This window comes from Saccopteryx bilineata, chromosome 1, assembly GCF_036850765.1.
Source record: "Saccopteryx bilineata isolate mSacBil1 chromosome 1, mSacBil1_pri_phased_curated, whole genome shotgun sequence".
Taxonomy (NCBI): Eukaryota; Metazoa; Chordata; class Mammalia; order Chiroptera; family Emballonuridae; genus Saccopteryx; species Saccopteryx bilineata.
Genome location: NC_089490.1, coordinates 217,610,916 through 217,636,311, shown reverse-complemented (window position 1 = coordinate 217,636,311; position 25,396 = coordinate 217,610,916). Strand labels below are relative to the sequence as shown.

The following is a 25,396-nucleotide window of genomic DNA, read 5'->3' as shown; positions in this document are numbered from 1 at the left end:
GAGGGACAGCACAAGCCATGTTCAATGGTTCATTTCCTTCAGCTGAAATCTGGCAACAGTCCAATCTCTTCCATTCTCATGGGCAGGAGCCATGGAATTAGTCTTCTGCAGGGAAGTGTCAGGGCTGGCAGGGGAATGGGAGGAAGCCCTAAGCAACTCCCTCAAATAGCATCTGTGGCTTGCTTGTACGTGCCAGAGAGGATGTGATACACATGTAGGAGGAGACAGTTATCCCCTAAATAGTCTAAGACACATTGGGACAGGCAGTTGGAGGCCTTTCAGGACACTGAAATCCCCGTAATAAAAATGACAAGCATAGCAAAGTGCTTGCTGCCACTTGGGCACTGTTATAACATGTTTATGTGCATTAACTCAGTTTCCCCATATAATGGCCCTATAAGGTAGGTAGTATTATCATCATCTCATACCCCAAATAGTAAGTAGCTCCCAGTAATAAGTGGTTGAATGAGTCTGTATTCTCAACCAGCACAGGCAGTGAAGCTGACTGCATATTTTCTTCAGTGTACTAACTGAGAAGAACTTCCCCCTCAACTTTTCTGTGGCCACAGCACTGACTACCCAGGTGCATGCACATTTGGAAACCACCCAGTTTTCTAACACGTGTCAGTATAGGTCTATCTTTCCCAAAAATAAGATTATGATCTCTTGAATGGCAAGAGGTAGAAATGTATCTTGGAGATGTTCCACATCCCAGAACATAGGGACAGTTCTCACTCCATATTAAGTAGATAAAAAACAAGACTTCGAATTAATGAACAGGAGTTTAAGTGTAAATTTTGTCTCTCATTCCTGGGGACTTTGGACAAAGTATTAACCTTCTTAAACTTCCTTTTCTTCATCTGCAAAATGAATATAATAATAGAAGCAATACAGAGAGGGAAGCTTAGCACCATGCCTGGTCAACCCTCCATAAATGTCAGCTCTCATTAATAATCATGCCTTCTTCCAGATGAAAGCACTGTCATTGCAAGGTCTCCTCCTCTGAGTGGCTAGCCTCTCCCTTGGCAAGGGGTTTAGTTCACCTCTCTCCAGAGAGTAGCAAAGGTTGGTATCTGAATCTCTACTCAACTGAGCTCCACTAGAGTTTAAAGGGGTGCATGGAAATGGAAGTATACCTACTATAATGGAGAGGGACCCTGGCATTTGGTGGGCTGGGTGGCCAGGATGTAAAAGATCTTGTATGCTCAGACTGTACCCATACAATAATGACTTTTCCTGCTCAAAATACTGATAGTGATACCACTGAAAAAATACAGCTCTGCTTGGAAAATATTTAAAGACGAGAGACAGCAGACTAAATCAACCCCTAAATAGGTCAAGGAGGTGAGCAATCCAAAATTAGTTAGGAAATCACTGGTACCTCCTTATGGTTTCGGGTGGTCCTGCAGGGAGGGAAATCTGACTGGCTAAGGCCAAGGTGTCCTGCATGGCCTCGCAGACCTCCCGCAGCTCTCCCAGGGACAGCCTGCCCATCAGCAGACTCAGGTCACAGCCCTGCCACAGGAGGAGCTGCTCTTGCACATCTATTTCCCTTCTCAGCTGTTGATCTTTTGCTTCCAGCACAAACATCCTGGCTTGGAGGGCTTCAATTTCTTTCTGTAGAGAAAAGAAAGACCAGATTTTTCTAAATCAGCCATGCTCCTGCTGATAATGAATCGTTTAAAGGCGAGTCAGCCATATGCATGGGAACCGTGAAGTTCCCCTTTCGTGGCAGGCAGATTTGGGGAGTTTTGCTGAACTGGAAAAAGCATGCCAGCTTTATATTTCTGATTAGTTGGCATAAAGAAAAACATTCCCTCCCAAGCATTAAATAACTATGTCAGGGGAGGGGAGGTAAGCCAACTATTTGTCTTGGAAGAACCCAGCAAATACATAAATGGCTTACTTAAATGAAAGAGTCAAAATATAGGGAAGCAAACACCATCCCTTGAGATAGGAGCTAAGCAGGTAAAACAAGTCACAGATCAAAAAAGAAAATCACACAATCCTTGGTAGGTCAGTCCCCAAGCATGAAAATTTAGCGTGCATAGAAAGAGTAAAAAGCATGGCTTTTTGAGTCAACATTGGAAGAATAATGAGATGCCACAGCATGTCATCTGAAGTTCATGGAAATATTAACTATATTTAATTTCCACTAATATAGCAAACCCAAATCCAAAGACTTCAAAGAGCATTATACAATCTTGAGGTCAGTGACTAAAAGGAGCAGCAGGTAATGGGACACCCATTGTGTGCACGCCTTACCACAGATAATCATCTGATGGCCCCTAGGATTCTGAATTTCAAATTAGACTCTTAATTAACATCCTCCTGTGTTCTGCGAGTTGGCTTCTGGCTGATAAGAACACTAATCCTGGTGGTCTTTCCATCTCCTACCCACATTCTCTCAATCCCAAGGTCAGATCACCCACAAATTCTCTTTTCTGACCCTATTTCCTGTGGGGTAGGGGGAGAGACTGAGGAACTATTGAAGATTCACCGCCAACTAAGAAGAGGTACCTGTATTATTAATATGTCTCCCAACTAATCTCCCTCCCACCTTTGACTTCCCATAGCCTTTTTTTCTTTCTTTTTCAGTTTCTAAAACAGTAGTAAAATACATATAACATAAAATTTACCACCTTAATCATTTTTAATTGTCCAGTCCAACAGCATTCACATTGTTGTACAACCATCACCACCACCTACCCACCCATGGAAGTATTTCCATCTTGCAAAACTGAAACTATCCCCATTAAACACTAACTGCCCATGATCCCTCCCCCAACCCCTAAAGACCACCATTCTACCTTCTATCTCTATGCATTTGACTCCTCTAGGGACCTCATATAAGTGGAATTAGACAGTATTTGATTCTGAGTGGTTTCTTTCACTGAGTAAAATATTCTCAAGGTACATCCACACTGTAGCCTGTGTCAGAATTTCCTTCCTTTTCAAGGCTAAGTATAGTCCATTGTATGGAGGGACCACATTCTGTCTATCCATCTTTCTGCTGATGGACGCTTGGGTTGCTTCCATCTTTTGGCTATCATGAATAATTTCTGCTATGAATATATCTCTTTGAACATATACTGCTCACAAAAATTAGGGGATATTTTATAGCTTCATATTCATTTTGAAATATCCCCTAATTTTTGTGAGCAGTATATTTGCTTTGAATTCTTTTGGTCCTATACCGGGAAGTGAAACTGCTGGATCATGTAGAGATCCTGTTTTCAATGTTTTGAAGAACCACCATACTGTTCTCCACAGTGGCCCTACACTCTATTCTTAACATAGAAGCCAAAGAGGTTTCCTATAACCATAAGAGAAAAGCCCAAGTCCCTACCAAGGCCCACAAGACCCTACAAGGCCTCTTCTATCTATTCTCTCCAACTGGCTTCCTGGTTTCCCATGAGTCTATGGCCATAACACCTTGAACGCACCTGATCTTATTGTCTGGGCTCCCATGAAACCCCGAGGCCCATGCCCACTGCAGCTTCCACACAGCTGTTTCCTCTGTTGGAAACATGCTCACGGGGGTTTCTGCAAGGCCTACTCCCTCTTCTGCTTCAACCTCATATCTTAATAAGCAGGCCCCATTCATCCCTCTCTTCCCATCATGTAGGTCTGTGCACTGTGGCTTCTACCACCTACAAAACACTAGGTCAACAATTAGGTATTTATTATGTTTGTATCGGGCACACAGTAGGTGCTCAATAAACACCTGCTAAGTAAGTAAAGATCCACCTTCCCCCAGAGTTCTGCTGAATACACTCTCTTCAAACACTGAGTACCCTAGGCTAAAATTATTTCTGAATACTCTGACCTCATCTGAAATTATGCTGACCTCATCTGGAATTATGTTTTTTGGTGACTAAACCAAAAACCAAATTTCACATTGTCAGATGTCCGAAGTTTGCCATGATGCTCACTGACCATGTAAGTGCTCAGTTTACTGGAGAGTATTTCCAACTGCCATACTGTCTTCTCTCTTTGCCCCTTGCTGTTGTAGGCATTGGATGGATAAACTCAAACGTTAAGCATACTCTGCGTGGTGGGTGGGAACGGGGGTGTCCAGTAACTTGCCCACATTCCCATGAACTTGTCTCATTTCATTCTGCTCTTCAGGGCCTATGCCAGGATTTGGACCTGGGTATTAAAGTCCTATGCTCTCTTCAGAAGTGAGGGTGACTCCAATCCGCGCTTCCTCCTGCTCCCCATTCCTGCCTCAAGGCCTTCAGGTTCCAGCAGGTGTATTCAGCTCCAGGCATCCCTGCGGGGGGGGGGGGGGGGGCTGTCAACTTCTAGAGTTCCTGATTAACCCCTGTCCCGTCCCCAGCTTTAGCTCAGTGCTGCTGCTAGATTTCTAGCCCCTGGGTGATCCATCCACTGCTGGGGGCCACCAGAGCTCCCACATGAGGTCTGCCAGTCATTCCCACATACACCTACCTCACCTGGTCCAACCCCACAGCTCCCCCTCCTCACCACCACCACACCTCACAGTCCAGCTTGATAGGAATTCCATAAATGATTCCTTACTGGCTCTTTCTAAAGGTCAAACTGGTAAGAGGTGACAAATTGGTCTGGCAGGCAGGGAAGCACATTCAGAGGTAATGAGGGAGATCAAAGCAGGCGCCCAGGCTGCTGAGCTGCAGCCCCTCACTTGTAATGAGATTCCTACAAGCCCGGGAGGCATCTCCACCATCTTGTACTCCAGTGGACAGCCAAGCGCTAATTATCACTCAAGCCAAGATCCACATTGCTGCATTTGGTCTAAATGAATACGAAAAAAATGATTCCTATTACTTTAACATCCTTCATCTACTCACCTGCAATTGCTGCTTTTCTTGAAGGAGCCAGTCTCGTCTAGTGATGGGCACGCAAAGGTCGTCCTGAACAGCGGGCTCCCTTCCGAGTGGGGCTTGGGTGTCCTCCCTGCCCGTAAGATAAAACATATTTGTTGGCACAGAAATGGAGAGGCTGAAACACCCAGGTCTACAAGAATGTAAAGAGAGAGATGTCACCAAGTGGCCCTCAGCTGTTCTCATCCTTAAAAGGTCACGGGGGGGGGGGGGGGGGGGGTGAGGTCCCTCATGTAAGTTTCCATTTTAATTGCCATCTGTTGAGGCTTTGGCTTTTCCGCATAACCAGCTTGCTGTTATCAGACCTGCACTGCCCACTACTGCAGCCCATAGCCACACAGCTCAAAAGTGTAAAACACACCACGTTTTAAAGATTTAGTAAGAAAACAAAGAATGCAAAATATCCCATTAATGGTCGCTTTATGTTCATATGTAGGAAAAATATATTTGCAATATTGAATTTAATTTGTTTTTAAATTAATTTTACATGCTTCTTTTTCTTTTAATGTGGCTACTAGATCATTTAAAATCATGTTTGTGGCCTGACCAGGTGGTGGTGCAGTGGATAGAGCATCGGACTGGGATGCGGAAGGACCCAGGTTCGAGACCCCGAGGTCGCCAGCTTGAGCGATGGCTCATGTGGTTTGAGCAAAGCTCACCAGCTTGGACCCAAGGTCGCTGGCTCCAGCAAGGGGTTACTCTGTCTGCTGAAGGCCCGTGGTCAAGGCACATATGAGAAAGCAATCAATGAACAACTAAGAAGTCACAACGAAAAACTAATAATTGATGCTTCTCATCTCTCTCCATTCCTGTCTGTCCCTGTCTATCTCTGCCTCTGTAAAAATAAATAAATAAATAAAAATTAGTGTTTAAAATCATGTTTGTGGTATGCATTATATTTTACTGGACAGCACTGCCTTGACTATCAGGACGGAGCCAAATTCCAGGGCTGATCTTGGTCGTAGAGATTAAAAAGCTGTAACTGAGACACAGATACTGGGGTCAGAGCTTCTCAAAAAGGTTTTGCTAAGAAAATTTTCAAAACCACTTAAAATCTGGTGGGCTCTTTCTCTTGTTCTTGCAGGAGTTGGCCTATCTGGTTAAAGCCATGCTGGTGAACTGTGGTACGAGCGGGGTCCAAAGCTGTGAATCACTTTGCAGAAAGTTTGCAGGTATTTATCCAAGGGTGACAAATTCATCCTTAAAATAGTCGTTCTCTAATGCCACACAGTTGGACAGAGAAACTATGTCAAAAATTCAAGAAAACAATGTCTAAGAAAACAGCATAACTAAAATTAAAAGGCAAATGACAAGTTGGGGAAAATATTATACTGCCCATGTAACAGAAAAAGGGAAATCTTGCTAATGTCAAGAGTTTTATCATGTCAAGAAGAAAAAGACAAGCACATCTATCAAATCCAAAAAAGGAATTGCAAAGGTTAATTTATAACCCATTTTTATTATCAAAATGGTAATTCAAATAACATAAAATGTCACTTTTTACCTAACAAACTGGCAAAAGTTTTTATAAACCACAACTCTTTGGTGTACATAGGAGATAAGAATTAGATTTGAAATATAATACAACTTTGGATTTACAGTCCCACGTCTAAGAATTCATTGTATGTAAATAATCAGAGATGTGCACAAAGATTAGCTACAAAAATACCACAGTTTTTTCTTAGTGGCCAGAAACTGAAAACACTGCAATTGTGGCCCAAAATGAGGATAGAGCAATAACCCACAGCTCAGCCTCCCTGAGGAGAACAGCACAGCCACTAAAACTGGGTCAAAGAAGCTATAAATGCATAAAGAATGCTCAGTGTATATTGCTATTTTTAATGTAGGTGTTATGGTAATATGTATGTTATGAACCAACTATTATAAAAATAACATGTATATAATAGGAAAATATCCACTAAGTTTATCAGTTCTCATCTCTGAGTGACAAGATGACTTCTTATGGCCAATCTTTCATTTTCTAAGTTTTCTGAGCATGTACTATTTGTATAACCATAATAAAAATGTTTTCTACCCCATACACTAAGTCACTGCACAATTGACTTGAATATTTGAATACAGTCAACTTGTTGTAGACTTTGGACAAAACAGACATGTCTGCATTTTAAATAAACACCATCTATACATTAATGGTCAAGGGCATCTTCTCTGCAGAGAAGCAGGTATCTATGGCTTCTCCGATGGTCTGAGGATGAACTAAACCCATCCCTTCCTCTGCTAGAAGCTCCTGTCACAGAGCCAGATGTCAGCTGCCACACACGTATTGAGCTCAGGGCTCACCACCAGAAGTGACACTGCAAGTTCTAATTTGGACATTCGCAGGGTCTCACCACCTCCACAAATCTTACCAAAAAAAATTAGTAACTGTCCCTAATATACATGTGCTTTGTTCCTCTCCTTTCACTTCTAATGCACTTCATTGATTCATTCATTTATTCAGCAAAGGGAAAACACATTATTCAGCTAGCCTACTACGTGCTGTGGGCTATGTTTGGGTGCTAGGGACACAGCCATGAAAAGACATGGGTCCTGCACAGAGCAGGGACAAACATACCAGCAGGAAAATACAGGCCATAGTAAAATGCTCCACCAAGACTCAAACCCCCACTGTAGGAGCTGAAAGGTGGAAGCCACTCTCCCATCTCCTCAATCTCTGTGTGGCACTGAAAACCGCGTGAGTCCACCAAGCACTGCAGAGAAGCAACCTGATATTTTTAGAACCCATGGGAGAAAATACGTTGCTTAGCTTTTCTAAGTCAGAGCAGCAGCTGAGAAAAAAGAAGCCCAGCTCATATACCTTGGTTTTCCTGAATCATCTTAAAAAGTGCTTACTTATTGTAACATACCACACAAGTTAGACATTTATTTTAAGACCTGTTACTCTCTGTTCCATGTGCTTCAAAGCAAATAATAATAGTAATAGTAAAAATTTTTAACTGATAATCGACTATAAAATGAACTCATGATTTGAGAATTTACTATACCCCAGGCACTAGCATTTTTTCAATTGAATTTATTAGGATGACTCTCGTTACCATAACATATAGAATTCAGGTGTCCAATTCTACAACACATTTCTGTATACCATATTGTGTGTTCACCTCCCCCCAAGTCAAGTGACACTATCATTTTTATCACACTCTCTTCCCACTGCAGATCTAAGGGGACGATATTACTACCAGTTTTATCAATGAGGAAACCATGTCAGGGAGGTTAAGTGACTTGCCCTTGGTACCACAGAGAGCAATGGCGAGGAGTCAGTTACACATGAGACTGATTCCACACGCCGCTTAGGCCCCTGCAAGATCATAAACTTCCGGTCATGTGCTTCCACACCCACTGATTTAAGCCTGTTGCTCTCTGTTCAATGAGGGACAGCTGAGAATTACAGGGCTCAACACTGGGAGGTAGACAACCACAGCTCCAGCCTCACTCCTGCTTTTTCTGGCTTTGTTCTTGAACTCACTAAACCTTTCTCTACTTTAACTGCCTCATTTTTAAGATGAGGATGAGGGTGATGATAATGGCTTCCCTGTATGGCTGATCATGGGATCAGATTTATTCAACAAATGACCACTGAGTACCTAATATGTACAGGCCCTTCTGTCTGCAGAAAGCTTGCTGTTTACAGACTCTCATGTCTCAATGTTTGCACCATGCTCACATCCAGTGGACACACTGTCCTCTGTCTTACATGGAGCAATGAAGATTAAAGATGGACTGTATAATGCCAGTGGTCAAGGCCAGGCAGGTCCACATTGGATTCAGGCATATGGTAGAAAAACTGTGGAGACAGGAACTATTGGGCCATTCCATTTAATAAAGTCTCACAACCACGGACAAGCACACAGGCAGGGGAAACCTCCTCTCAGGAAAACAAACAGCAAAAATGGCCCCTCACAGTGGCGGGCAGACAATCTGCGCATCAGCAATCGCCCATCTCTCTCGAGTGTAAGCACCCATTGCCATATATAGGCCATGCACAGGTACCTCTGCCAGGTGCTCACACACTAATCAAGCAAAGTGCTTGTAGCTGGTACACCAGCAAGCAAGCCTAACACAGCTGCCCCACAGAATGTTTCTTTCTGTATGGAGGTTCTTCAAAAAACTTAATATAGCCTGACCTGTGGTGGCGCAGTGGATAAAGCGTCGACCTGGAAATGCTGAGGTCGCCGGTTCAAAACCCTGGGCTTGCCTGGTCAAGGCACATATGGGAGTTGATGCTTCTAGCTCCTCCCCCTTCTCTCTGTCTCTCTCTCCTCTCTCTCCCTCTCTGTCTCTCTCCTCTCTAAAAAAAAAATGAATTAAAAAAAAATGCTGCTTTAAAAAAAAAAAACAAAAAAAAAACTTAATATATAACTACCTTATTACCACTTCTGCAATTCCACTTTTGGGTATATATCCAAAGAAATCTGTTGGGGCAAACAGCTGTGTTAGGCTTGCTCTCTGGTATACTGGCTGCAAGCACTTTGCTTGATTAGTGTGTGACCACGTGGCAGAGGCATGTGTGTATAGCCTATGTAAGGCAGTGGGTGCTTGTGCTTAAGAGGAGATTGCAGATGGCAGATTGCCGGCTGCCCACCCACCACCGTGAGTGGCCATTTTTTACGGCTTGCCTGAGAAACAGTTTTCTCTGCTTGTTTACTCGCCCGCCGTTGTGAGACTCTATTAAATAGAATGGCCCAATACTTTCAGGCTCCGCAGTTTCTCTACACTCTGCCCAAATCCAATGCTGCCTGGCCTTGGCCACCAGCATTACAAAATCCAAAACACTAATTTGGAAGAATATATGTACCCCTATGTTCATTGCAGTGTTATTTACAATAGCCAAGCTATGGAAGCAACCCAAGTGCCCATCAGAAGACAAGTGGAGGGAGGAGGTTGGGGGCAGCAAGAGGGTCGCAGCCAGTGGGCGGAGCGGGGCCTTCATGGCGCCCTCTACTGGAAGGCGGCGGGCGGGGCAGCAGGTCCCGGAGAGGCTGACGGGCTGGGGTCGCTCGCTTTGTGTGTGGCTCGGGCGGAGCCTGGGCTTTGTCCCCACTCCCTGGGGGCGCGGCCAGCTGGGCAAGCCCCCGACTTTAGACCCCAGTTGCGGCTGAGGAGACAATAAGGAGCATGGGTCCCCATTTGTCTCCCTCACTCCCCCTGCAGGCGTGGCCCCGCTGGGGTTCCCATTGTCTGGAGGGGCGGAGAGGTGCCTCCAGGGAGCTGGGTGCTTTTAGGGCCAAACTGCGCAAGATCAGGGCTGCGCCCGCTCCCCGTGATGGTCTTCGCCCAGTGACTGTGGCCCCGGGAGGCTAACAACTCACAAAGGCAATTGGGGACACAGAAAGCCAGGATGGCCGCAGACTGGGTGGGAGCAAAGGGAGGAGGGCTTTCCTTGCCATTGGATTGTGTAGGATCTACTGCCAGGCTCTTGTCTTCTGTTCACCATGGCTTCTTCTGATATCCAGGTGAAAGAACTGGAGAAGCGTGCCTCAAGTCAGGCTTTTGAGCTGATTCTCAGCCCTCGATCAAAAGAATCTGTTCCAGAATTCCCTCTTTCCCCTCCGAAGAAGAAGGATCTTTCCCTAGGGGAAATTCAGAAGAAGTTAGAAGCTGCAGAAAAAAGACGCAAGCCCCATGAAGCTGAGGTCTTGAAGCAGCTTGCTGAGAAACGAGAGCATGAGAAAGAAGTGCTTCAGAAAGCAATCGAGAAGAACAACTTCAGTAAAATGGCAGAAAAGAAACTGACCCACAAAATGGAAGTCAACAAAGAGAACCGAGAGGCACAAGTGGCTGCCAAACTGCAGTGCTTGCGAGAGAAGGACAAGCACATTGAAGAAGTGCGGAAGAACAGAGTCCAAAGATCCTGCTGATGAAACTGAAGCTGACTAAGTTGTTCTGAGAACTGACTTTCTCCCCCTCCCCTTCCTAAATATCCAAAGACTGTACTGGCCAGTGTCATTTTATTTTTGCCCTCCTGACAATTCTTCTAGAAGCTGATGTAGGACCATAGGTAGATCCAGACTGTACGGTGTTGTTTTAGGGCAGGGGTCCCCAAACTTTTTTCACAGGGGGCCAGTTCACTGTCCCTCAGACCATTGGAGGGCCAGACTATAAAAAAAACTATGAACAAATCCCTATGCACACTGCACATATCTTATTTTAAAGTAAAAAAAACAAAACGGGAACAAATACAATATTTAAAATAAAGAACAAGTAAATTTAAATCAACAAACTGACCAGTATTTCAATGGGAACTATGCTCCTCTCGCTGACCACCAATGAAAGAGGTGCCCCTTCCGGAAGTGCGGCGGGAGCCAGATAAATGGCCTCAGGGGGCTGCATGCAGCCCGCGGGCCGTAGTTTGGGGACCCCTGTTTTAGGGGATAAAGGGAGAAACTGAAAGTGTTTTTGCTCTTTTTCTAAAGTGTTGAAGTCTTTCTAATGTAGCTATTTTTCTTGTATCTTTTTTACTTCAGTACACCTGGTGTACTGGGTCAATGGCTAGTACTGTATTGGCTCTGTGGAAACATGTTTGTGAAAAGTATATAGTTGGCTTCTTTCAAATTGTTAGATGCTGAATATGTGTTCACTTTTAAATCCCAATTCTGTCCCGATCTTACCAGATGCTACTGTACTTGAATGGTTTATAAAACTGCACAGTGCTGTTGGAAATATTTTTTAAAAAAATAGGGAAAAAAAAGACAAGTGGATAAAAAAGCTGCGGTAGGCTCTGGCCAGTTGGCTTACTCAGAGCATCTTCCCAAAACACCAAGGTTGCATGTTCGATCCCCAGCCAGGGCACATGTGAAAGCAACCAATGAATGTATAACTAAGGCACAGCAAAGTGGAAAAACATGAATGCTTTCCTCTCTCCCTCTCCTCTCTCTCTCTCTCTCTCTCTCTCTCACTCACTATCTTTCTCCTTCTTCTTCTCTCTGTCTCTCTGAAAGCAATCAATCAATCAATCAATCAATCAATTTTTTTTTTAAGGTTTAATGCTGTTGACCGAGACCAGGCAGATCAACATTGGATTCAGGCTGGTGGTAGAAAAACTGTAGAGCAGAAAACGTTGGGCCATTAACGTTCAATAAAGTCTCACACTGGCAGATGAGCAAACAGGAAGGAGAAAACCACTTCTCAGGCCCCTCATAGAGGTGGGCAGGCAATCCACCATCTGCAATCCACAACCTGCTGCCCTGAGGGAAAGCACCCAAAGTGTTACATAGATTATACACACGTGGTGCTGCCACGGACTCACGCACTAACCAAGCAAAGTGCTTGCAGCCCATAAACCAGTGAGCAAGCCTAACACAGCTGTTTTCCCAACAAAAAGCTTGGCCATTTGAAAAAGAAAGAAATCTTACCATTTGTGACAGCGTGAATGGACCTAGAAGGTCTTATGCTAAGTGAAATAAGTCAATCAGAGAAAGACAAATATCATATAATTTAACTATATGTGGAATCTAATGAACAAAATGAACAAACTTAACAGAAACAAACTCATAGATATGGAGACCAAACTGATGATTGCTGATGGGTGGGGTTGGGGGGATGGGTGAAAAAGGTGAAGGGATTAAGTACAGATTGGTAGTTATAAATAATCATGCAGATGTAAAGTATAGTGTAGGGAATATAGCAATAATATTGTAATGACTATGGTGTCAGGTGGGTCCTGGAAATATCAGGGAAAACTTTGTAAAGTACATGACTAACCCCTATGCTGTACACTTGAAACATACAAATATTGAATGTAAAATTCTAATATATGTTTGATTTAAAAAATATAGACTGTTTCTGCAGTTCTTCAGATGTATCAGAAGAGGACGTCTCTGGAACAGAACCATCATCATCTATTGACATCGCAGGAATTGGACACACTTCTGCCTCTGGGCCCCAATGTCTGACTCATCTGTTCACATAGCCCCTATTCTCAACTCGGAGCCTCAGAGGAAAGAGACTGAGCCATCTCACGGGTTGTCCCTAGTGCCCAGCACTGAGCAGGGGCTTAGCAAATATTTGTTGAATGATTTAATGAGTCCGTGGCCTACCAAGTTCAGAACTTGTTTACATTCATCTTGCTATTGTATTAGATCACTTCTTTGCACAAATTTATTTCCCAATTTTCTCTGCTTATGCAAATATTGTTTCCTGAATTTCCTAAATAGATACCACCTGGGTTGGGATGAGAGTTATTGAAGGAAATCAATATCTAATTGAAATTAGCTAAGAGGAGCTACAGGTGGGGAACTGGGAATTCTCCCTATTATGGTTAATCACATTCATTATTTATAATGCACCAGGAAAGCCCATGTGATTAACCAAAACTCCTCTCTCCATCTCTCAGGCTTTGACTCCGGGTACAGGAAGCCATCCACAAATGGCTGAGTGATGGCCCCAGGATACATGGCAGCTCAGTAATGAAGCAAGAGACAGCTTTGCCCCTTTCAGACTTGCAGTCCTCTGAGCCCCGCTGTCTCTTCCTTCGACGATGTTGTTCCCTTTCTATTTCATATTTTCAATGTCTCATCCCTAGTGTCAGTCCCAATTAGCATCACTGCTGTTAACTAGTCAGTATGTAAAACAATACATCCTGCAGGGGTGAGAACTGAAACAGGCGAGTGGGATGTCAAAACAGCATTCAGGCTGCTGGGGACCCAGGGTGTCTCAGACCTCACATTTAGACCTGAGGTGGCACGCAGTCCTCCTTCTGGGGCTGTCCGCTGCTGGGAAAATCCTGGCTTTCTACTTTTATCTTTCCCCTAAGCATTTAAGGAAAGATAAACCATTTGTAAAATAAGGTCCCACAGCCCTGAACACAGTTGAGCACCAAACTGCACAGAACATTTTCATCCCAGCGTAGCACTCACCACGTCACCTCTGTGAGCTCAGTGACACTAATACTGAAACACCAATTGAGTGTCAGCATTTCCTGAGCCCGGTGGACAATGAGCATGTGCCCGTGATGAACCCATATCACTGCCGCCTGCCCAGGACCCTCCAGCATTTATCCTTTATTCAGAGAGCTGCCTTTGGAAGCATCTGGAGAATGCCAACTGGGCAGAGGAGTGGCCAGACAACACACCTGCCAGGACGTCTGTAATGCTAGTGGCCGAGGCCAGGCAGGTCCACACTGGATTGGGGAAGATGGCAGAGAAATTGCAGAGACCAAAAGCTTTGAGCCATTACCGTTTAATTCTCACAATGGCAGACGAGCAAACAGGCAGGGGAAATCACTTCTTAGGCCTCTCACAGTGGCAGGCAGGCATTCCATGATCTGCCATCTGCAATCCGCCCTGAGCACACTAATCTAGCAAAGTGTTTGCAGCTGGAAAACCAGTGAGCAAGCCTAACACAGCTGTTTTCCCCATAATGTCCATGGAAAATCGCTTGTGGTAATTGCTGTGGTCTGTACAGTTGTGCGTGTAGCAGAGCGAGGCCCTCTCCCAGACAGGAATGCCAGGCTTCATTGTTCAAGAAAAATCAGTTTTGTGCCAACACTGGAAAGGTAGCATTTCAGTCAAGGAAAGGACCCAAATTAGCATGGCCAACGCTCTCATTGTCACAGTTAAGCAAACCTCAGTCAAGATGACTATTTCTGGCAACATGAACTGAATGCAGCTCTTCTGAGTACCTTGGCTGATGACTGCTCCCAGTGATGAGCAGTCCATCAAACTGATGTCATACAGCATCCGTGTTTCCATCTCTCCCTCTCTGGGAAGGTGCTGATACAGAAATGGTTTGCACCAGTCACATAATCAGTCAAGTGTGCTTTACATCTAGAGCTAGCTTCCTCATCCAACAGTGCCACAAATTATGGAGGCCACTCTGACAGCACAACTGAATATTGTAAAATTGCCAGGCATGCAATTTTACAATATAAAATTGTGTATAGGTCACGTTACCATTCTTCCTTTGAATATATGATTTTGGTCCAAAAAGAAAGGAGAACGGGATAAAAGTCATATTCCTTAGAAAACTGAGCATCATTGCTTTATACAGTCTTGTCTCACTCCCTACAAGAGGAAAACGTGCATAGTTATTTGGGTTTATAAAGTGTTGCCCAACCAACTGGCTTCAGAAAAACAGGCGTCAGCTGAATTTGAGCTAAAGAGGGTGACATGGAAGACCTTGTTTGGGAAGTTGTATTTATAATCCACTAATCCTAAAATCAGTTGAGAGGAGTCCTCTGTGGCTCACCTCAGTTTCTTTTTCTCTGTTTTCCTTCCTCCTTTCTCTTCTAGAGGCGATGACAAGGGTCAGCAGTGGGTCTCCTGGGAATGGGACACATGACATGCTGGTGCCCACCTGACATCTAACCTCCAGCTCTGATCCAGAAACATACCCTGTTATGCCTTGATAGTGATCATTTTTGTACCATATCATAATGTTGCCCTCTCATTTTTTATCTCTGGTAAAATGTGTCTGTAACAATGATTTTCTAGTCTTTACACAATGTACCTTCATTCCATCTGTGGACTTACAGCAGACTGTCACTGAATTCTATGGTATGGGTTCCTGACAGGGCAATTAAGTGGAAATAAAGAACAATGTGTTTCAAAGGGAATAGAGGAAGGAATAAGGGATCAGAGGGGAAATGGCTCAGTCCAGAAGCATCATGAGCTACACAGCATTTATCTCTTCTGTTTCCATCGTAAAGCGTGTGAGCAGGAAGTATGTGGAGAGGCAACCCAGAGCTCTTGGTAAGTCCCATTGGAAAACCATTGTATATTTTCATTTTTAAATACGGCTATGGCCCTGGGTGGTAGGCTCAGTGAATAAAGCATCATCAAGCCCAGCATGCAGACATCCCAGGTTCAATCCCCAGTTGGGGCAAACATGAAAAGTGACATCTTCTTCTCTTCCCCTCTCTCTCTCCCCTCTCTCTCTCTCTCTCATACCCTCCCACAGCCAATGTCTTGATTGGTTCCAGCATCAGCTCCAGGCACTGAGGATAGCTCAGTTGGTCCAAGCATTGGACCCAGATGAGAGATGCTGGGTGGATCCCAATTGGGGCACATGCAGGAGTCTATTTCTGCTCCTCTCACTTAAAAAATAAAAATTAAAAATAAACTCAGTTGTATTTTGTTTACTGGTGTTTTAAGTAGTCCACTGGGGGAAAGTGTTTAATAAAGGCCTTTTTTTTTTGTATTTTTCTGAAGCTGGAAACGGGGAGAGACAGTCAGACAGACTCCCGCATGCGCCCGACCGGGATCCACCCAGCACGCCCACCATGGGCGATGCTCTGCCCACCAGGGGGCGATGCTCTGCCCCTCCGGGGTGTCGCTATGCCGCGACCAGAGCCACTCTAGCGCCTGGGACAGAGGCCAAGGAGCCATCCCCAGCGCCCGGGCCATCTTTGCTCCAATGGAGCCTTGGCTGCGGGAGGGGAAGAGAGAGACAGAGAGGAAGGGGGGGTGGAGAAGCAAATGGGCGCTTCTCCTGTGTGCCCTGGCCGGGAATCAAACCCGGGTCCCCCGCACGCCAGGCCGACGCTCTACCGCTGAGCCAATCGGCCAGGGCCTAATAAAGGCCATTTTACACACACACATGCATGCACACAATTTAGGCTATAAATATGACCAATTTTACTATTCACATTGGTGAAGATGCAGTGGGAAAATACGTAGAATGCAGTCAGAGAAATGCAAAATATTAGTGAGAAAATCACAGTCATACATGTAAATGCAAGCCAAAGTTCCTCTTAGGATAAAGGGAAAAATAACTTTCTTTTGACTAGAGCAAAAATAGATGGTTCTCTGTTCTCCTCTGATCACTGTTATGACAGGATGTCAAGGTGGGATCTTCCTGTTGCTCCAGAATTAGAAGCTAAAACAGAAAAATACAGGCCTAAATGCCCCCCATTCTAAATCTCTAACTGTGGGCAGGGGTGCCCCTTCCAGGAGCTGCACAAGCATTGCTACCACAACCACTAACTACTTTCAACACACACACACACACACACACACACACACACACACACACACACACACTGGCTGTGCAGGAAGTGAAATCTTCATGAGAGGTGCTTTTCGGACCCCTTCCCTCAGAAAGGCAAAATGCAAATATGCTCTCCACCCAAACCAAATGGAGAAAAAGAAACCCACTGGACTCACCCATAAAGATGGGCATGCCCTGCTAGGAGGAAGACTGGAATCTGATTCTCCAGGGTGGGTAGCATTTAAGTGTGGGTTCCTCAATAGCAAAGTCTGAAGCAGGGGTCCGAGTTGGGACTGTTTTATTTTTTTTTGGAGAAGTGGTTCATAAAACTTAAGAGTGAGAAAGTGAGAAAGAGGAAAAATCCATAAACAGTGCATTACTGAGCTAATCACCACATGGGTGACTAGGGCTCAATCCTCCTAGGAATCTTCTGGATAAAGGAACTGGAGAGCCATGGAAGTCTGAGGGTCTGTAACAGGGCAGCCTGAATGCCCACCATTCATTGCCCAAAGATATGTGAGCTTCCCATGAATCAAGAGGACATCACAAAAGTTACTTTCACAACAGTGTGCCACTGGGCAAGGAGACCCACAGAAAGGGGCTGGGTTAAATGTGAAAAGCGTCGATGCCCAGGTAGGAGGAGAGAACTCCATTCTCACCAGGATCTGGACAGCGGAAGGCCCTGTGGTGGTCCCTGGGGAACCTATGCCTAGGTCCCATAGGAAAGCAAGTGTATTGACTCCTATACGCAGGGTTTCCCAGCTTCTAGTAGCCAAGGAGGCAGCACTGACCAGCAAGGAGAAGACTACAGACACTGGCCAGGGAAAGATTTGAACTGGATGTACAAGTGATGTTCCAAACTGGAATGGATGAATGAACATCAGTAACTGAAAATGACCAAGACATTTGTTGTCTGTCCAAGATATAAAGAAATGGGAGAGATGTATTCAACAGCAAAACAAAGACTAGAGAAGTGTAAAACCATGCTGCATTTGTGCCCACTGAGCAGAGGCACCCCAGTGACCTACTTACATTACTGAGCCATCCCTGCTTAACCCACAGAGGAAGCAGCTAGAAGGGCTGCTAGAAGGACCCAAATAAATCAGGTGGGGTTTCAGGGTGGTCTTCAACACAAGACTCAGAAAGTTAAACTAAGCTTTTTAAAAAGTTGAATTAAACAAAGATTGTTACAAAGAAAAATGAAATTGAAGTGCCTGATTGTACTTGGTTGTTCGCATTTCCTTAAAGCTTATTCTAAACAAAATCTCGTTAACCTAAATTCCAAAGACCCTGAAACTGCATGCAGTCGCTAGTATGTTTGGGCATACGCAATTTGAGGACAGAAGAAGTCTTCAGCTTTCACCAGGTTCTCAAAGAAATACTTGATCCCAAAAGGTTAGGAGACACTTATTTGTGTTATTAATTAGCTGAAAATTTTCCAAGTCAATCAACTATCTTATTTCTACAAAGAAAGAAAGTACTGTTCATTGGAAAACATTCTGTGTCCCGCTGACTCAGAGGAGCCCTTGGTCTGTGAGAAACCTTTCTGTCCAAATTCTGGGCTTATGTGAGCTCCAGCCCAACTGGTGGCCGCTGTGAAAACTGCAGCCACAGCCCCTGGTTTAGGGGAGACCTGCAAATCCATTAATCCTGTTGATGAAAAATGCCACAGGCTAGTTGGGCATTTGGCATATTGAAATACAATTTTTTAAATTACAAATAACTATGTAATAATGTTAATGTGCATTATAAAAACAAGGAGAGAAGTTCATTTTGAGTCATTATTTTCTAATTGTGTTAATAAGACAAGTGGATTTGGCAAAAGAAAAGCCAAGATAACACATAACTAACTGGTATTTGGCAAACAGTGATCTAATTCAACCCTCTCATTTTCTGATGTGGAAAGTGAGTGTGCAGAAGTTAGGATACTACACCAGGTCATTACAGGGGGTTAGAGGAAAAGGTAAGACCAGAACTCAGGTATCCTGGCCTCCAAGCCAGGGTTCTGTCAAGACACTGTGGAAGTCCTTGCTAGGGAGTCAGAAGGAAGGCTGAATAAGCATTCTCTCCAGGTAACTGAACCACATCAGAGTGAAGCTTCCCTTTCTCTCTCTCTCTCTCTCTCTCTCTCTCTCTCTCTCTCTCTCTCTCTCAATAGGAATTCATGTATATCTTTGGCAACCTATATACAGGTACACCACATATGTATCACTTTCATTCACTCGGTGGAGACTCATGGAATATGTCTTGTGGGCTAGCCACTGTTCCAGTCTCTTGGCATAAAAGAATAAATACAATGCAGCCTTGTCCTCCAGGATCTTGTAGTCTTTCAGAGTAAACAGATATTCAGGGAAACATTTACTTAAGATCCAACACAGGAGGTGACTCAAATTGCTCCAGCAGTTCAAGGGGGAGACGTTGACTTATGGGCTACACAAGAATGGTAATGACAACAGTGGGTCAGGTGCAAAGTTTGAACTTAGAAACATTAAGAGCACTTAGGCAACTTCTAACACTTTAGTATGTGTGGGCTGTGGGCACTGGTGATGGCTAGTTAAACCAAGGGCTGCTGGGAGCCAGATTGGAAATGCTGTGGCTGTGATCCTAAGAAGCCCAGATTTTACCCTGAAGGCAGAGAGCCACTGAGTGTGGCATGTTACTGCCATTGGTGGCACTGTGAAAGATGACTGAGCAGGAAGCATATGGGAATCAGGAACACTATCCAGGAGACCATGGCGATGACCCAGACCCCAGACTTTAGGGCAGAACTAAGGCATTTCCCCAGGGGTGAGCAAGGGAGTAGGAATGAGAGCAAGACAGACGACAGAATCAACCATGAAACTGAGAAGGCAAAGGGTAACACAACAACAGAAGACCAAGCTGCCCTTGACAAGAGGACACCCACCTCCACCTTCTCAAAAGGCTAGTTTCCAGGGAACTGTAACCGCACATGTCCAGGGCCTATCCCTGTCAACTGGCAGAAAGGGCTGATTGACACAGGACTCTCACTCGGGAAGGGACTCCACCCGTCCAACCAACAAAGGGGTGTTTTTCAAAATTAGCACCCAAGGGTTTCTCCAGCTAAACCCCTCCCAGCTCTTCACTACTCAGGAGCTGAGAGAGGAGGGGACCCAGGGAGAGGAGAGGAGAGGAGTGGAGGGGTGGGTAACCCAAGAACTTACCGCTGTGCGGCCCAGTGCAAGGCAGCCTCTGCCTGTGCGCCCAGGTAGACCAGAAGGCTGCTAAGGGCCGGCTGCCTTGAAGGAAGCTGGAAGTGCAGGCTGTTTTTCTCCTTCTCCAGGTCTTCTAATCTTAGTTTTAGTATCTCAGCTAGAAAACCAAAATGACAAGAGAGTGGAATAAAGAATCATGAAACTCAGTAGACAATCCAACGTCTCTTAGCTCCACTCCCACTCAATGTTCACCTCGATGACATAATACAAAGGTCACCGGTTGCTAGGCCAGAACTTTCATCTCTCAGCTGGTGCTTTTAAGAATCTTCCAGTCTTTCTACTGACAATACAGCCATCCTACCTTTCATTTTTCTAACTATCAGAGCTTAGAGTTTATATATTTATATCATGGTCCTTATGATCATCACATAGAAGGATACTTAATAGCAATTATTTTATAACCATGATGATTGTTTGGAAGAAAACCTGTTAATTTTGATGAGTTCTATATAATCAGCTGAAAAAAAATAATCAATGCCCAAGTATTGATTTTAAGATTGTTTCCTTAGAAATTGCCCATCAAAATAAAACCCATCACAGTTACTTGTCATAGAAGCAGTGTTCAGATTCTATCATGTTATACAGCAGTGGTTTTCAACCACTGGTCCACAGACTGGTGCTAGTCCACCAGAAATTCCGTGCCCATCCGCAAAAGAGTTAACCACCCTGGTGTTGTGGACCAGTGGTTGAAAATCACTGTTCTAGATGACCGTCTGTCCACATCTGTTAGGAAGTAAAGGTCCCATTATTTTTTAACAACTTTAAGTCTCCTAGGACAAGGTATAAACATAGAATCACTGTGAAACAATTTTTCTTTAAAAAAAATAAACTGCAGAAATTGGAATCCCCTCAAATGAGAATTTACCTTCCTAATCAAACACCTAAAGAATTGGAAAGTTTCCCATAAAGCCATATTCGCAGAAATGTAAGGACTGGGTTTGAAAATACCATCTGTCGGAGATTCTGTTTTGGTGGTCCTTGCCAGGAGTGTGGAAAACTTGATACCTCATGCCCGCGGGTAGTAGGAGGGTGCTGGGACTGCCCAGATCCCAGGAGCCACCTCTGGCCATGAGCGCCCACTGCTTACCTCAGTGCAAGTTACCCTTCCCTACCGGTGATAAGAAGCCATTGTGGAGGCTCTACCCTACATCACAAAGACTCCTTTGTCTTTCCGTAGCCCCACAGCCACTGTCTAAGGAAGCCATTTCTGTAAGATTCAATTTTGGATTAAAACACTGTTTTCAACAAGCTTATTATTTTGAAAACACCTTGAACAAAACCTTGTATCATATGCCAACAGAGGTCAACACTGATCCCAGCAGCCCCTCGGTGCAGTGACACTTCTCTCATGTAAACCCACCACCAAGACACACACCGGGCAGAGGAAGGCTTGTCCCAGGTGTCATGGGAAGCAAATCTGGGTCTCTGGAGATGTCACCTGAGAGACCTGCCCATGAATGCGCCATATGTATTGGGACAGATAGCCAGAAACTTGCTAAGAGGAGATGTCAAGAGTTCGTTCTAATGATACCAAAAAGCGTAGTGAACTCATTATGGTTCAAGATCAAGTCCCAGGTAAGGGCCAGGCCCTCAGTCAGTGTCACCTTCTTCACCAGGCCAGTCGGGTCTCATTCAAATGACACACTTACAACAACGTCTGGCCTGATAGCTCTTTTAAGAGAATGCCACAAGGTCCCTGTTCCCTAACACCAAGCCTTATACTTTTGTAAAAAATTTTAATTAATGAGCCCTGGCCAGTTGGCTCAGCAGTAGAGCGTCGGCCTAGCGTGCGGAGGACTCGGGTTCGATTCCCGGCCAGGGCACACAGGAGAAGCGCCCATTTGCTTCTCCACCCCTCCGCCACGCTTTCCTCTCTGTCTCTCTCTTCCCCTCCCGCAGCCAAGGCTCCAATGGAGCAAAGATGGCCCGGGCGCTGGGGATGGCTCTGTGGCCTCTTCCTCAGGCGCTAGAGTGGCTCTGGTCGCGACAAGGCGACGCCCCGGAGGGGCAGAGCATCGCCCCCTGGTGGGCAGAGCGTCGCCCCTGGTGGGCGTGCCGGGTGGATCCCGGTCGGGCGCATGCGGGAGTCTGTCTGACTGTCTCTCCCTGTTTCCAGCTTCAGAAAGATGAAAAAATAAATAAATAAATAAAATAAAAATTTTAATTAATGAAACATTAATCTTTTTATTTTTATTAATTTAGGTATTTATTTTTTTATTTACTTATTTATTTATTCCTTGGTACATGACATTAAAACTATCATGAAAAGCAAGAAAGCCCTTGCCTTGTGTGTTCTAAGGCAACACTGATGCAGTCATATGTTGTGATAAAGACAACCACACGGGGATTAGGAGGAAACTGAGTCTGTCCCTCAGCGCTGCCACTTCTACTGTCCTTTCTAAGCTTCAATTCCTAATCTGTGGAAATAAGGCTAACAAGAGTGCCTATATCATAAGGTTTTCTAAGGATTAAATTAGATAATCTATGCAAAGCATTTAGCACCATGCCTGGCACCCAACTCGTGGCCAAAAGGATTGGCTCTTACCAGTAGGGCCATTAGGTCCTGGTCCCCAGGTGTTCACAAGAAAGTTAGACCCAGTCTGGCCTCCCTCCGCTGCTGGCCATAGTCTCAGCTGTACCCTCCCACCGCTGGGGGAAAGTCCTTAGAGAACACAAGCTGATCTGGTGAAATAAAACCCTGGAAATGAATGGTACATTGGCTGCCACAAATCAGTCTCAGGAATCCAAGAAAAATATAAATTCTCCCAGGAAATATCTGTGATTAGTATGTTCTCTAGGGTACCACTCAACTTCAAAAGCGTGAATATCTCAAATTGTTTCTATTTCATTAGAAAAGTACACTGGGGCCTGCCAAATGGCTCAGTGAATAAAGCATCAACCCGTAGCACCAGAAGTCATGGGTTTGACCCCAGTCAGGGCACAGATGAGAACAACCAATAAATGTACAACTAAATGGGACAACTAAGTGAAACAATGAGGTGATGCTTCTCTCTCTTTCTCTCTCTCCCTCTCTTCCCCTTCCTTTCTGTATGTCTGTCTCTCTCTTTCTCTCCAGTCAGTGGAAATTTAAAAAAAGAAAAGTGCACTAGGATGGTCAAGTCAATCTGACAGCATACTATCATCTCTAATTCTGAAAGTATCTCCTACTCTGGCCTCTCTAATGACTATCAGCTGCTGGGGGCCCACTTTACCTCTGGCTGGTACATTCTACAGGTTCCCCAAATTGTAAGCCACCACTAATCAATTAGATGTTCTGGACAGAGGGCCTCCCAGCCAGAGTGATGACCTGGTGGAGTGGCCCTTGAAAGGTGTTTACCCTGAGGCAGATGGGAACAGGGGGGCATGCAGTGACATAATCGCCTCACGTCCAGCAGGAAAACCATGTGGTCTGTTGGGAAGACACCGTAAAGGGCAGAAGTCCCAAGAGCAGTCACAAAGATACAGCAGTCCCCTCGATCACACCTGGTGGAGGCTGCCTAGAAGTGAGAGTGGGGGGTTGAAAGGTGCTCTGAGTTTGGATATTCCCTGACAGACCGGACATAGGGAATGACAAAAGACAGAGTCCAAGAGTAACTCCAGAGTCTCCTGCCTGAGCAACCAGAAAAATGAAGTTAGCGTGAACTGAGTGGGGGCATCTGCTGTTCCATCTCCCAGAAACATCCAGGAAAATTCAATTTCTCCTTCAGGTCAGTCCCCTTTCCAGGTCCTGGGGGGTCCACCCTCTGTGGGGAGGAGGTCCCTGGTCTCCATGCTTTTTAACACATTCCAGCTTCTCCTTGCATAAGCTAGTCTCTACTGTTTGTGGCCCTCTGTGTCCATGAGAGAAGGACCATGTCGCCATGCTTGTCAATCCTTAGGGACCTGCACCGGGAGCACTGTCTGACTCAGTGAGTGCATTCACAGATGTCCAACTACACTCCAGTCCAGATTCCCTCATTTTGTTTGTTTTGTATATTTTCATAAGCCACTCTAAATCCTTTTCATTAGCAACTAAATGAATACAAAAACATAAAACTCATCAAGTTTCAAACCAAATCTAAGCTGCAGGAGGCTGAGGAGACATGACAACTGCGTGCGGTATATGTCCCCGCACCAGAAGCAGGGGCAGAGCCATGTTGGGATGGTTGGTGACGTGTGCACAGGGTCTGCAGATCAATGGAGTGGCGGATCAATGCTGACTGGGGCAGCAACAGGTTGGTGGCAGGTGAGAATGTTCTTGTTTGGGGAAACACACAATGGGTGCTCAGGGCTGATGGGCATCACACCTGAGCTGATCTCAAGTGAGCAGAAAAAAGCTTGGTGGTCATGGTCCTGTGTATCTAGCTGTGGGATCAGGGCAAAGGAGACGGGCAAGTTCTGAGTCCCAACTGGCAACTTTTCTGTACATGGAAAATTATCTCAAAACAAATTGTTTTTAAAAATTGTAAATAACCACAGCTCGATTAAATGCTGTATTTCTGGCTTGTGGGTCCTTTTATTTGAGTGAACTTATCATTCCACTTGCCTCAGGGGCTGAGAAAATTCAACTTGCTTTCTCTGGTTCAGGCTTTTCCTTTCTCTTAAACCTCCGTGAGCTTCCTACAGACTTTGTTCATTTCGGTTTATTGCTCCACGTTAAAGCCAGAATAAAAGAGAGAGCTAACGATGGCTGATTGATCACCTGACTGATAGAAGAGCAGTAATATTTGGTTGCATTTTGTAACCATAGCTGAATAGTAAAAACAAATAAACTCATCATCCATCATCTCATTCCATTTAGGATCAAGTAAATATATTGCTGATGCTACTATTACCTACTTACTAATGTTTAGAGGGCTCATGATCATCTGTGACTCCTTAGCACATCTGTACTGAATGCCTGTTACTTGGGGTATGGTACAGAAAGAGAACAAAAAATAGCACTTTCTACATCTATGAATAAATAAGCATTTACAGAGCAGCAAGAAGTCTTCACACATAAAGACATCCTGCAAAAGAGATTCAGCTTCCACACCTTGCTCTGTCTATGGGATGACAGAGTCTATGGTGTGAACCATAGTCTGGGCTATGCAGTCATTCCACATTGTAAGGAGGTCCTTAAAATTAAGAAGCAATCAATGTCTTCCTAAGTCATTTTTCCTTGCTTTCTACATAATGGCCAAGATATGCTAATCATTGGGAGCTGAACATTCTAATCATTTCGCATTACCGTGCACATGGGAAGATGACCAGTTTACAAAGGACTGGACTGTAAGAAAATTGTAGTTCAGACTGACATGAGCAGAGCTGAGTCAGTCTTCGACATATCAGTGTAGTGGAATTTGTCAGATTTGTTATAAAAATCAGCACTCT

The 25,396-nt window shown here is 44.7% G+C and overlaps 2 protein-coding genes across 2 annotated transcripts in view; one reads left to right on the top strand and one right to left on the bottom strand.

The window, feature by feature from the left end:
* The window catches only part of DISC1 (DISC1 scaffold protein), a 369,832-nt gene that overhangs the window by 277,555 nt on the left and 66,881 nt on the right, over positions 1-25,396 (bottom strand). Inside the window, 3 exon segments of the mRNA XM_066236163.1 lie at positions 1,382-1,617; positions 4,833-4,938; positions 19,994-20,141. Coding sequence (XP_066092260.1) covers positions 1,382-1,617; positions 4,833-4,938; positions 19,994-20,141 — 490 coding nt within the window.
* On the top strand, positions 10,281-10,908 carry LOC136320306 (stathmin-like). The gene has a single exon (XM_066253493.1). It carries the CDS (start codon positions 10,319-10,321, stop codon positions 10,742-10,744), a length of 426 nt encoding a protein of 141 aa, XP_066109590.1. The 5' UTR covers positions 10,281-10,318; the 3' UTR covers positions 10,745-10,908.

Bases quoted from the DNA above. Each gene is read 5' to 3' on its own strand.
- LOC136320306 (XM_066253493.1), top strand. From the start codon at position 10,319: ATGGCTTCTTCTGATATCCAGGTGAAAGAACTGGAGAAGCGTGCCTCA.